This window comes from Aspergillus lucknowensis (assembly GCF_044049455.1).
Source record: "Aspergillus lucknowensis strain CBS 449.75 chromosome Unknown BJX67scaffold_11, whole genome shotgun sequence".
Lineage (NCBI taxonomy): Eukaryota > Fungi > Ascomycota > Eurotiomycetes > Eurotiales > Aspergillaceae > Aspergillus > Aspergillus lucknowensis.
In genome coordinates this window covers 237,004-249,262 of record NW_027263555.1, presented here as the reverse complement: position 1 = coordinate 249,262, position 12,259 = coordinate 237,004, and the positions used below count along the sequence as shown (strand labels likewise).

Genomic DNA, 12,259 nt, shown 5'->3' with positions numbered 1-12,259 from the left:
GAAATAATGCCTAGATTAAGGGATATATAGACCTGTGTATTTGGTTATTGATAGCCACGTGCTGGTTACTCAAGAGCATTTCTAGTAACTCTATCAAACTGCTGCCTGAAGCAATTGCTATAGGCAAGAGATTGTGAGGGGTTAGATTAGGATCTAGCCGTGTGTTATCAAGGAGCTTCTTTACTACCTTTTTATGGCCCCTATTAACCGCATAGAAAAACGGCGTTTTGCCTTGCATATTGGTCATATTTATATTAATATCATTTTACTATAGCAGGATGCCAAGTGGATAATAGTCATTATTTGATACTATATATAATAATAGTGTCTGTCTGTTGGAGTTAGTCGCATTAATGTCCATGCAACTATCCTATAAAAGGGTTATCATCATGCAGAATCTGTTATTGTCATATTGCTGCGCTGCAAGGTGGAGTATTGTCTGTCTAGTATTGTTTTGGACATGCATGTTTACTTATAGTAGGCTAAGAAAAAAACATGTGGCAGATAAACTCTCTATTCCCATGGCTTGGACAAGCCTGATACTGTTTTCGTGGTTCATATTGTGCTAATATAGATGTTTTTTTAGCAATTGGTAAAGGCCTCTGTTTGCCCTTATCAGGGCACAAATATCCCGTGCGCTGTGAAGAGTAGAGGCCGTATGGAGCACAAGTTTGCATGGAAGACTTGAAAAAGACATGGATCCAAGGTGTAGCTGATAATCTTTTAGTATATAGGTGGTGGTGAGAACTATAGATAGGTAGATAGTTGATACTATATATTACTATATCTGTTAAATGGAGGAGTATAGTGCCGCCTTAGTATAATTCACAAAGCTTAGTGTGCTTGTACCAGTTATTGACATGGAGAGACACCGCAACATAACAAGGCCCCAACCCAGGTGATGTTTCCAGTAAGATCAATATTAATAGCATGGTCAGAAGCATCAAGACCACAGCCTTAAGTTTGCTGTGATATGTATGACTTGAAGTTTGATTTTGATACCTATAATCTGTGGCATAGCCAATGTATGTATCCAAATATGTGACAATGCGTGACCGTGCAAAGATATCCTCCAAAAAGTAGTGTGATGGCTCGGAAGAATGCTAATCTCTAAAAAACAGGGACTTACCTAAATATATATATAGGTGTTTACTAGCATTTATACCCGGGTTCCTGTATTCTATAGTATTCATTGCACTTACTACAGGCTTATAGTCAGTCCAGATGGTAATTGTACACGTTATTGATCTCTGTGTTATTGCATGTTAGTGCGTGTTATGCCAGTATTGGTTATGGCAAGTTGGGTTATATTCCGCTTTTTGCTGGCCACTATCTTCACTGCTTTACCCTGGCTGTTTCTACATTTACCTACAGGACTGCATGGGTTTTTTGCTAGTCATGGGTCGGGGTAGCAGGTGCAGGAGCCTGCTACTTGTGGCTCCCTGGTGTAAAGACCCGAGCGAAGCAAATTGGCCGAAGGCAACGGGGGCCTGAGAGTGGCGACACGACGTATGTCTAGGAGAGTCAGGCTGCCCGTGAAATGAAGGCTAGTTGCCCGGCAGTGCGTCCCGCTAGGGGCAAGAGCAGACCGCAGAAATGTACGCTCGCTCCATAATTTGACCATCTTGCTCGAGTATATGAATAGGATATGGAAGGACAGACGCGATTCTTGTCTAAGCAAAGATTATGAGAACAGGGTATTTTAGAGAGTACTATAGGTACTTTAGATCAAGGGAAGGGTTAAAAGAAGAAAAGCTGCATTGGCACCCTCTGCTATTACAAATCCCACACTTGTCAAAAGATTTTAGAGTAGATCATAAAATTGTCACTGGTTAGTGTGGCTGGCTATGCTATGAACCTTTAAAAGCTTTTTGAAGGCGGGTGCGCGCCGCCGATTACGCCACTGTCTGCGCTCACAGAACGCCTTAACCATTGATCAAGAGGGCAAACCTTGATTCTGAGAGAAAACAAGCTGAATAAAGAGGACTTAAGCGCCCACGAGTTTAGTCGTCGATTTACTATCAATTTGGTGGAGGTCATGGTCTTTCTTTTGGTGTTTTCCATCCACATTCTCCAAGATCTGAGTTTGGCTGAAATCATGAGAAACAATGCAACCTGATGCCAAGTTAAGCTAAAACTATCCAGTATTAGACCTTCTTGGCACTAACCAAGCCTCCCCCCAAGTAATATGTCTAAGTAGTGCCTATGCAAACCTTGCATATTTATTATAGCTAGTTTCCTACTCGCAATTCTTAGTTAATCCATCAGACTCCAATATTAATACCTTCACTGCTACCACAAATACAGAATTTTATCAGAATCTCTTGTCTATTAATCCCTCTCCTCCTTAACTCGCCATGTGGGACAACATAGAAGTGGACAACGTGGTTGTATACAAGCAGTACTACCCCCCAACAGTAAAGCAGGTTACTGCCTCTGGAAGCAGTGCTTTTATTGGAGAAGTAGATGAGTCAACTATCATGAAATACCCTCTTGCCCCTGGTAGAGATATGAGTTGGCTTGAAATCAAGAGAAAGCTTCTTGAAATTATCGGGCCCTATAAACACGTTATAAGGCTCAAGAGTTTTTTAGATTACAGGCTCTACCTCGAACGAGCTGTAAATAGAACCTTAGCTCATTATCTCCTTGAATTAGACAATCTTCCGCCTTTAATCGAGCAACACTTTTCCTGGTATTAAGAGGCTGCCAAGGCAGTTGCATGGGTTCATGCTTAGGGCATCCTTTACTACAATATCCAGCCTACAAATATCCTCCTTGATGAGGAGCTTTATATCAAGCTATTAGACTTCCAGGGGAAACAATTATCAAGAGATGGAATAGTACTACTTGATGGTAGAAGCGGAGAGCCCAGCAGGTTCTATTGCCCTCAAGCCAATCCTTTTAACGCGGATATCAAAACAGATCTCTTTGCGCTGGGTTGTACTATCTACTTAATCATAATAGGCCATCCTGTCTTTCCTGAAATCATTGATAGGGAAGATAGGTGGTTTGAAAAGGTCCAAGAGAAGTTTACATAGCAGCAGTTCCCTCAAGATTTGCATGTATGCAGTACTATTACTTGGAAGTACTAGCTAAAAAAATATAAGTCCGCGGAGGAACTGCTCCAAGATATAAAGGTTATCAAGAAGGGTCTTAGAGCTGGTATAGCTCCGCAACTTAGTAGAAGGGCTTAATGCTTGATAGCTGGTGTTCCAAAATATCTTACTCGATAGATGTTCTTCTTTGCCTAGTTTTGCCAATCCTTCATATTGGACCCTATATCTTCTCTGGTAATTCCATCTGGGCATGTCCCTACAACCATCCTACACAATACCAGGGAAGAAAGAAATCCATCAGCGTGCCAGCTATAGGCGGCCATGTGTGCTAATTTCTTATCTGCTAGTGCACCCATTAAGACTAATCTAAGTGATTAAACTGTATATAATACGCATCACTCGCCTCTGCGTTTTAAATATCCCGCTGGTGGATCTGCAAACTTCAGATTTCTCGACCAATACCCTTGTAGTGATTTCCGATCCCTTCTAGCAAACCTCCGACCGAATTCCTCCTTGATCTATTCCCATGGAAGCTTACTGCGTACTAATTCACGGAGAAGCTTGTCTTTGATATCTAAATAAGGCCTGGCCCGTTGGCAGCTAAGAAATGAACAAGATGCTTCTGCTCTTGCCCTTGCCCTTGTTCAAGGGCCCCTGCCTGCAGTAAGTTCAGCATACCCCAACACAGTGCACGCGAGCCTCTTTCAATTGTGATACTTTGATCGGGAGATTTTAGATAGGCTACACACAGTAGTCTTAGTCACCAGCTGGTGGCCTCTGCATCTAGAGAAAGTAGTTTGTGATTCTTTAACCAACTGGCAGGAAGCATGCTGGCCCTTTGATCCCAAAGGATTGGACAAGCCACCCTCGCTTCCATCAGGGAAATGCTTTGTGGGGCCAATATTATCATTTCAAATAACATTGGTATTACCAGGGTAACTTTCGCAGGACAGGCCTATCCCATGAACTTTGGATGTAGTTGAACTTGTTTCGTCAAGGCACAACCTATCCTTTACACTTTGGAGGGCTACTAGGGCCTTACAGCTCCTGGTATTGCTGTTGTTCTATATCCAAGAGAATAATTAGTCTGGATAGGGCAAGTTGTTGCCATTATTGTTGATGTTGCTTGTCTTGTCACAGTTATTTTCAAGCCTGGGGATTGTATCTAGACGGGGTTAAGATTACTAATAAGCAAGAGCCTTGGGCGGCAAGACATGGTAGACCTGTACAAACCTTTACTAGATAGATAGATGATGCTCTCTATATAAGGGCCGCTCAACACCCCAATGGAAGATACAGTTGCGTGATAGTGCGCAAAGGGCCTTTCTCAATCATTGTTCACAGGGGTGGATTTGCCATGGTCAACGTGCTGTGCTGCCATGTCGCCTAGTGTAGTTGCGGGCTTGCGGGCAGGGGGAGTATAGGCTTGGAAGTGCATGGAAATGGGAGGCTTTGGGGGCAATAGATAGTTTACCAGGGTTGATAGACGTGAGGCTGGGAAATTGCAGGGCAAAGGAGGGGAAGACAGAGGGCTATTATACAAAACCTGGCAATCTATCCTGGAAAACATGCAAAGTAGGAAGCAAAGTGTGATGGTAAGGAAACCAGTAATACTGTCTGCGTTGCTTTTTAACTTGAGACAGACAAGGGTATTTATAACCCGCGGATCAGGCAATAACTCAATTCCCAGGCCCTCATTCTCTCACGAAGAGAAGAACAACACCCGAATCACCATAGAGGAGCCCAATCTTGCACTCCTGCCCACGTGCCTTGGGTCCTAAGATGGTATACTGTATTCCACTAGTGCAATTGGTCATTCCATGGAACTTATTAGGGCATTGTCTGTAAAGAGTAAATACTAGATGCATGGCGCGGATTTGGCAAAGCCCATGTCAGCCTTGGAGCTCGGCAATATTCCATAGGAAACACCACAACAGTAAATAGCCGTGCCTGTAATGTCATGCTTTCCACAAACATCTATCACAGGGCGCAGGAGACCAGATGATCGAGGACCAATTGCCCACTAGTCGGGCAAACAAAGGTTCCACGAGAATATGACCAAGGGTGGTAATAATAAGGGCGACAACAGCCAGCAGAGCCATGGAGGAGGCATTTATACCACTGGACATGTTTCTCCAAGGCCCTTTTCTTGTCACCATCTATTTAATCCAATCGAATGCCATAACACGCGGGATCAGCATGGCCGGGACAAAAACAAAGGCACAGGATGGGCGACTGCTGGAAGGGGAAGGGAGTAGGATAGGCATAAGGTATAACACGTAATCAGCCTCGCTTGGAGCCTGTTGGGGGTTTAGAGTATTAGACTCTTTCTTTGATGAGGGAAGTTGAGAGGGTAGATACTGTAGAGGGCTGGCAGGCAAAGCAAGGCCCTAGAGAAACAAATCCTCTAGTAATAGCAGGTGGAACAGAAACTATAAATTATTTTGCTAGTTACAATCAAAAAACAAGGAGGAAAAATTCAGTAGAAGAGCCAGTCCAGCCTGACAGGGTAGGGAACCTGGTAGTGGAGGGGACGAATAAAAGGCGCAGCCACAATTTCCAACAAGAAAAAGGGGGCAAAGGGGGCTGGCATTTTCGGAGTGGATAAGACAACAGGCGGCGACCGGGTGAGTGCAGAATATAGGAGGGGGCATGGAGGAAGAAGAAGAAGTTGGGAGAAGAGCAGCGAGGACGGTTCTTATATTCTTGGAGGAGCCTCGAGGCAGTGATGACAATACGGCGTACCGGGCGGCCATCCCGGAAACAGAAAAACTAACCACAACCGGGAATTCACAGGTCCTCGCTTTACAGTATTAATAATAATGTCCATAAATAGATGTGACAAGTATGGATATCTCCTTTGTTCTCCAGGGCGGTAGGCTAATTAGCATAGTTTCTTAATAGTATCTTCCTGGCCGAGCACAAGATTCCCCGAAAAACAAAGGACAAGAATATGTTGGATATAGATGTCTTCTATATAATCTACCACCATTACTAGGTTTATTTAACATTCTTTTGTTATAGAAATATGATTGTCTAATTTGCTATAGTTTAGCTCTGGTCTGCTACTACCAAGATTTAACCTGGCGTTCTGCTTCTATAGAACTCTACTCTACCTGATAACTTGTTCTTGGGTAAATATAAATAGGGCCATGCTTTTTAGAGTAATCTCCTTAAGTATATTTCCGCGAAAGACCTTCCGGACTTGGTCTGTTATTATAATATTGAACTTTTCTATTTAAAAGACCCTTAAAGTAAACATGATGTCCTATGTGCTATTATCAAGTTTCGCAATCTTAAAGGCTGACTAGAAGGCGCTAATGGGTAAGGGTAATCTTGACCTTAGATCCCTGCATAGCTGGTCTGATACTTATCACGTGGGTATTAGAACTAAATTCTTTATGCATGGCGACTACCAGCTGGCATATTGCCCCATTGCTCAGATTGTTTATTTGCCTTCTGGGATAGAGCTTTTGCCAATACCAAGCTCATACCGGAGCTTATTTGGCGGCTGCGAGTTCCCAAACATAGTTTGTTCCTTGCCCTCTGGTAGATGCCTAAGGTTCTTAATATGCCCCTCCTTTGGCATCTTAAGCGCATTGCATATAGCTATAAACTGCATGGGTTGTTGCTGATAACTTATAAATCAAGTCAGTAGGTGCTCTAAGAGTTGGGTCGGGATGCTAGATTCGAGGACAATATTGGCCATTACAACTTCTGCTGTTGGGCTGCAAATGAAGTCAATCGTATGTTACCCGTTGAACTGTTCAGCATTTGGCAAATGTGTCCCTCCACGATAACGGAAATCTTCTCATATCTGATTTGTTCGCAGGGAATTTCACGAGCCAGGAATGGCAAAGGGTGCTTGGCCAGTCCGGCAACATGGTTTTTAAAAAGCACTACTGGTTATAATTTATTGGCGTGACCTCTAGCATGTTGTTCTTCTTCAGCCATCTTAGGATAGTCTATTACGTGTTGCTGGAAGCATGCTTAGGAAAAGGGATTTATTAGCACCATCTAATCTTACCAACGCGTACAAGCGTGCTATATGCTAATACCTGGAAATCTTGCAGCTCAGGCAAGAGAAGAAAGAGCTTATAGTAGAGATGTAATCCCTTGCTGGTACTATCAAGAACACCTGAGAGCTGTTTCCTTACCTCTATTAAAGGCACGAAGCTGTTAGAAAAGACCTGGCTAAACTTTAGAATATCTTGGCAACTAACACTTGTAAGAGAGCTAGAAAGGACTATTTCTAGAATGCTCCTATGCTTGAAATCAACAGACAGATTAGTTAACTTCTTGGCGGATCTAATATCAAAGGATGTAATGCTAACAGTTCTGCTGATAAGGATTGGGAGCTACCTATCCCTATATATGTATTTTCTGAACAGGCATGCCTTGTTGAAAACTTTTATAATCCTGATATAGAGAACTTTAACAAGGACAAGCTACTTGCATGTTGTATCCAGGTTACCAAGGACATGGTTGCGTTACTAGAACTCTGTGAACTGAGCAGGCGAGGCAACCATGTTAATTAGGATCTTGATAATGGTAAATTGCCTGGACAACTAGAAGAGCCCTTACTTCCTAAGGAAGACTCTCTCATGTGCCTAACAGATGTCTGTATTATTTGTTGTGGTATATCTTGTTGTTTACTATTGAATACTCCTCTGTATAAATTTCCTCCCAAGCAAAAGGATTCTCTTTGTCATTATCTTATTGGCTCTTACCTAGTCCATATGTATAATGGGATTAGCTGCAATTGGGAAGCCTGTTATAATATCCCTAAGTTTAGCAAGATTACTGAATTTTTGGCCCATGCTTCTAGAATGCACGAATATAATGTTAATATTAAACTATGGTATCTGCTAAAAAGGCCTCAACTTTCATGCAGTAATACTTCGTCCGTTGAAAGCAGAGAAGTATTATTTGCATTAGAGAATGGGCAGGGCACTATAATCCCCGCCTCCTCTGTTGAATTAGAGATGGAAAATATTGACCCATGCTTGATAGAACAACCTCCTATCGCGAAGCCTTCGCCATGTTGTTCTGGCACTTAAAACTCTGCCTCTTCTGCTGGCTCTGACATGACAACTATCAACCCACGCGTGACTAAACTTCCAACAAGGCAATCAACGAGAGGAGCTGCGAAGGCAGCAGAGTCCAAGCCAGGACCTCTGCTGGAGCGTGCGACGCATTCATCCCGAAACTGCGACCCCCAACAAGAGCAGTGCGAACAAAAGGAGGGGGAAAAGAGGTGTCAAGGGAGAGCGAAAGCGTTCGACACAAAGCCGCTGCTGCGTCAATCGAAAAGATTGAAATTCCAATAATCCGCACGTTTAAGACTTCGCGTGTGCGTTTGTGCCATTTTCCTCCTTCCTCCTTCCATTAATGATAACATACGTCCTCTAAATTACTATCCTCAGCATCTTGCTTATTATAGTGCCATATTTATGCAGATTGTTTTCATCTAGTAGATTTATTCATAAATGACAGAGTGCCATCGTCATGTAAAGGGCAAGAATCTTGCAACATAAATTAGAAAGGATGAAAAGAATACTATATATATTTATATGTCCCCGCGTTACCTACAGGGATTTATAACAGCTTATATCCAGCATGTTCTCTTTACGCTATTGCATGGTTTTCCCTTTGCTTTGACTCTCGCCAGGAGCCCATCTCACGCCGGGCCATGATAGTTTGTCACACGGCCACAATTTCCCTTCTCTTTCATTCTCTTACCAGATGGAGCTCATCCCACGCCGGGTCATGATTTCCCATTACTTTCACTCTATCGTCGGAAGGAGCCCATTGTATGCAGGGCCATGATTTCTATGACGACCCTATTTCTTTCACTTCATGGTTTAAAAGAAACTTGGTAGGATTGGAAACAACCGATATTAAATGAAATGTAGATAGATACAGTAGTGCTTGGAGTTGACTGGCCGATTCTCGCACCGCTCAACTGCATCAAATAGTCCGTACTCATCACGACATCATGAGACTGGCAGCCGCAGCAGTCAAAGCGGTGTGGCGATAGTTGATACGGCGCATTGGCGCCGCTGATGTAGTCGTAGTGGTACCATCATTAGACTGATCAATCAGGGCAGGAATTTGATCTTGCCCTTCAACAAGGACGATTGCCATGCCGCTCTACCCAAAGTTGAAGAATGATGTTAGCAAAACCAAGATTATTGGGATTATTGAGGATACGCCGGTCTAGCAATTGTACTTACCACCATGTGCCACTGGATATGGCAGTGAAAGATCCACGCTCCGGGGTTATCCGTAACATATCTTTTTTAAAAAATGTAAGCTATAGCCTGGCCAGCAGCATATTCAGGTGATTTACCGGATCACCGCCCATCCTGACGGAGGAAGATTAGTTGTGTCACGGTAGGGAGGATTTCGGAGATTTATTAGGGATTCTGGGGCGTCTGTCGCGGAATCATACGCGAAAGGGCCGGTACCGGACCCAAGCACCCAGAAATTATGGCCGTGCAGGTGCATGGGATGGCCCATCTGCGGTTAGTTTATCTCCCATTAGCTTCGGCTGTCCACATCTACAAGAATGTTCGAATCACTGATGTAACTGACTCACCGTATCCATCGAATCATTTGCAATCTTCATAATAATGTCAATCGTTGAGTTAGGCGGCACATGGATGGTCGTATTCGCCTGCCAACCGTCTGATACATTGCCCTGGATGATTGGTATTTTCGGCTCAGAGTATGACGCGTCATTCACGACCCATGTCACAATGCCGGTCTGGTTAATTGTGGAAACGTATGTCTGGTCCGCTGGTCCTGAGGGAGGGCTATTGGGTGCAAAGGGAGAAAGCAGGTGAGGATGAAGTATGCTGGTATCAGGCTTGGCTGATCCATTAGTCAACATCCAGACGGTTGAGGGATCGACCGTCATGTTCATTGCAGCTTTGCTGCTCATCATGCCCATCTGCAAAAAGAAAACGGAAAGTCAGCACGGGTATGATATAGTCGCGGCTGTGCCAGTCGTCTTACGTTATAGGACACAATAGCTTTCCCTTCAAGCACTTGTTGCATGTCGCCATTAGGGTAGGATGCGAATCTAAGATAGTAATCCGCCGGTTTCTGATCAAGTCGAATCATCACTGAGTACCGTTGGCCGATCTCTATTTCCAGGACCTAAGATGACGTATGGTGAGCCCAGGTTGAGGGCTATAACGGATGATTTTCAAAGGCATGCTCACTTTCACCTCCTGCATTTCCACGTACGATCCGTCGGCAGCATAGACAAACATTGAGTGTGCATCCAGAGAGACATGTAACTTGCTAACTGCACCAGAGTTGACTAGATTCAGCGCTAGCCAACCACGCATGTGGTTCGCAGGGATAGTGAGCAAGGGCGAAGAAGTATTAGTGCAGGTTTCAGGTGGGAGTGAACTGGCGTTGTAACCTTGCCTAAACATCATCGGCGGCATACAACCGCGGGGACTCAATGAAGTCATGGACGGTGGCATGCCCGGCATTGTCATTGTGTCTGACATCGACATTCCACTGCTTGACGTTGGCGTTCCAGACATGGAGGTGCTAGACATTGTCATGTCCATGGTCGTATCTGTAGCAATTGCATCTGTTGACATCTGGGAAGAAGTGGCTGATGCATCCATGGTCATGTCCGGTTCCATTCGCTTTGCCATTGGCATCGACATCGTTGATGAGGAAGTCTGGTTCATATCTCCTTGTCCCATTCCAGGTCCTGACTGAAGCATATACACTGGTAGACACTCAACTCTCCCGAAACCATTGGCAAGGATGCTGTCGACGCAGAATGGGAAAGCGCCTGTCTCAAAGTATCGAGCGTAAATAGTGTCCGAAAGTTCATGTGTCCAATCATCCAAAAGAACAGATGTGGCGTCCCTCTCGGCCTGCAGAAGCATATCACGCTCGTGAGGGCTACGAGCAAGCTTTTCAAAAGGTCGCAATCTTGAGGGGGAAGACCGTATCAAAAGTGGCCCTCTTATGCCGTCGTTGTAATATGCTTTGACGTGGGAATGATACCAGAAAAAGCCGTACTGCTCTTTGACCGAGAATCTGTAGGTAAAGTTACCGCCGGGAGGTATGGGATACTGTAGCCTAGAATGAGAAAAACCAAGGTGCAAATTGCCATCAAATTTTAGGAACTGACCTGCGTGACACCAGGCACTCCGTCCATATCTGGACTTCCCCGCTGCAAGATTCCTGTCATAGTACTATCAGTGAACATGAATTTCCTCTCTCAAAATATTTCTAAAAGGGAAAAGGGGAAGAAAGAGAGAGGGAGAGCAGCCTGTAATTCAAACGGCAACCTTTACTGACCGTGCCAGTGAAGAGAGGTATCGACAGGGAGATCATTCTTGACAAAGATTTCCAGAGTGTCGCCCTCGTCCGCCTCGATTAGTGGCCCTGGCAGCTGGCCATTGATAAGATAGACCTCGCGGCTGAAGCCATCTTTCTAGGAATTAGCTGTGAAGGTCCATATCTCGCTGTAGAAGGTTGCTGTACCTGGAGCTCTAACATCACTATGGACGGTCAAGTTGTATCTGCGAAGCACAGCGTTTGATAGAGACACGAAGTACGCAAATGCGAGCCAAAGTGCGCAGGACGTATGGCGGACGTACATCTTCGAAGAAAAATAAGAGGGGGATGTGTAGAGCTGCAGAAACCATAGTAATCCCGCCGCCCTTGTTTATGTCTATGATCCTCTCTTCGGCAGCTCCTTGGAACTGCCAGTACACGAGGTGTTTTTGCGTATTTTAGCGCCCACATGCAGCACTGCCCCCCGCGGTGCTTTTCGGTGAAGAGTTCCAAAGCAATAACCGGCACAAACTGAAAAGTGCACTAGCCAATGACCTCCTCACATTTGTAATTGCTGCCGTCATCAGCGAATTGGAAAAGGGAAATTGAATCCCCGAACTTAATTCTAATTCCCGTTTCTGGGATGATTATCGTGAATTGGAACAACCAGGTGTCGTGGGTACCAATCCACGATGCGTGGAGTGTGGCGTAGCGGGCCAGTCATCTTTCGCGTGCGAAGCTTGCTACCCCTCGATTTATTTCAGTAACAAACGTGTCCCATCTAGAAGCGCAGTCGTATGGCGAAACTGTACACTGAAGGAAGCCAAGAGGCCGATATGAGACTTCGACAGCCGAGTCGATTGGAACCGCACTGATCGAATCAACTA

At 44.5% G+C, this 12,259-nt stretch overlaps 2 protein-coding genes across 2 annotated transcripts; one reads left to right on the top strand and one right to left on the bottom strand.

Annotated features, from left to right (window-relative positions):
- Positions 1-2,357: 2,357 nt before the first annotated feature.
- On the top strand, positions 2,358-3,038 carry BJX67DRAFT_371017 (uncharacterized protein; the record flags this gene model as incomplete). The annotated part of the gene is made up of 2 exons (XM_071031009.1): positions 2,358-2,618; positions 2,736-3,038. The coding sequence occupies 2 exons, from the start codon at positions 2,358-2,360 to the stop codon at positions 3,036-3,038; spliced, it is 564 nt and encodes a 187-aa protein (XP_070888003.1).
- Positions 3,039-8,559: 5,521 nt separating this feature from the next.
- On the bottom strand, positions 8,560-11,933 carry BJX67DRAFT_31543 (multicopper oxidase-domain-containing protein). The gene is made up of 9 exons (XM_071027226.1): positions 11,580-11,933; positions 11,394-11,525; positions 11,224-11,276; positions 10,286-11,164; positions 10,077-10,220; positions 9,658-10,011; positions 9,409-9,578; positions 9,293-9,353; positions 8,560-9,209 (listed from the first exon to the last, which is right to left on the bottom strand). The coding sequence occupies exons 1-9, from the start codon at positions 11,695-11,697 to the stop codon at positions 9,045-9,047; spliced, it is 2,076 nt and encodes a 691-aa protein (XP_070888002.1). The 5' UTR covers positions 11,698-11,933; the 3' UTR covers positions 8,560-9,044.
- Between the last annotated feature and the right edge of the window lie 326 nt (positions 11,934-12,259).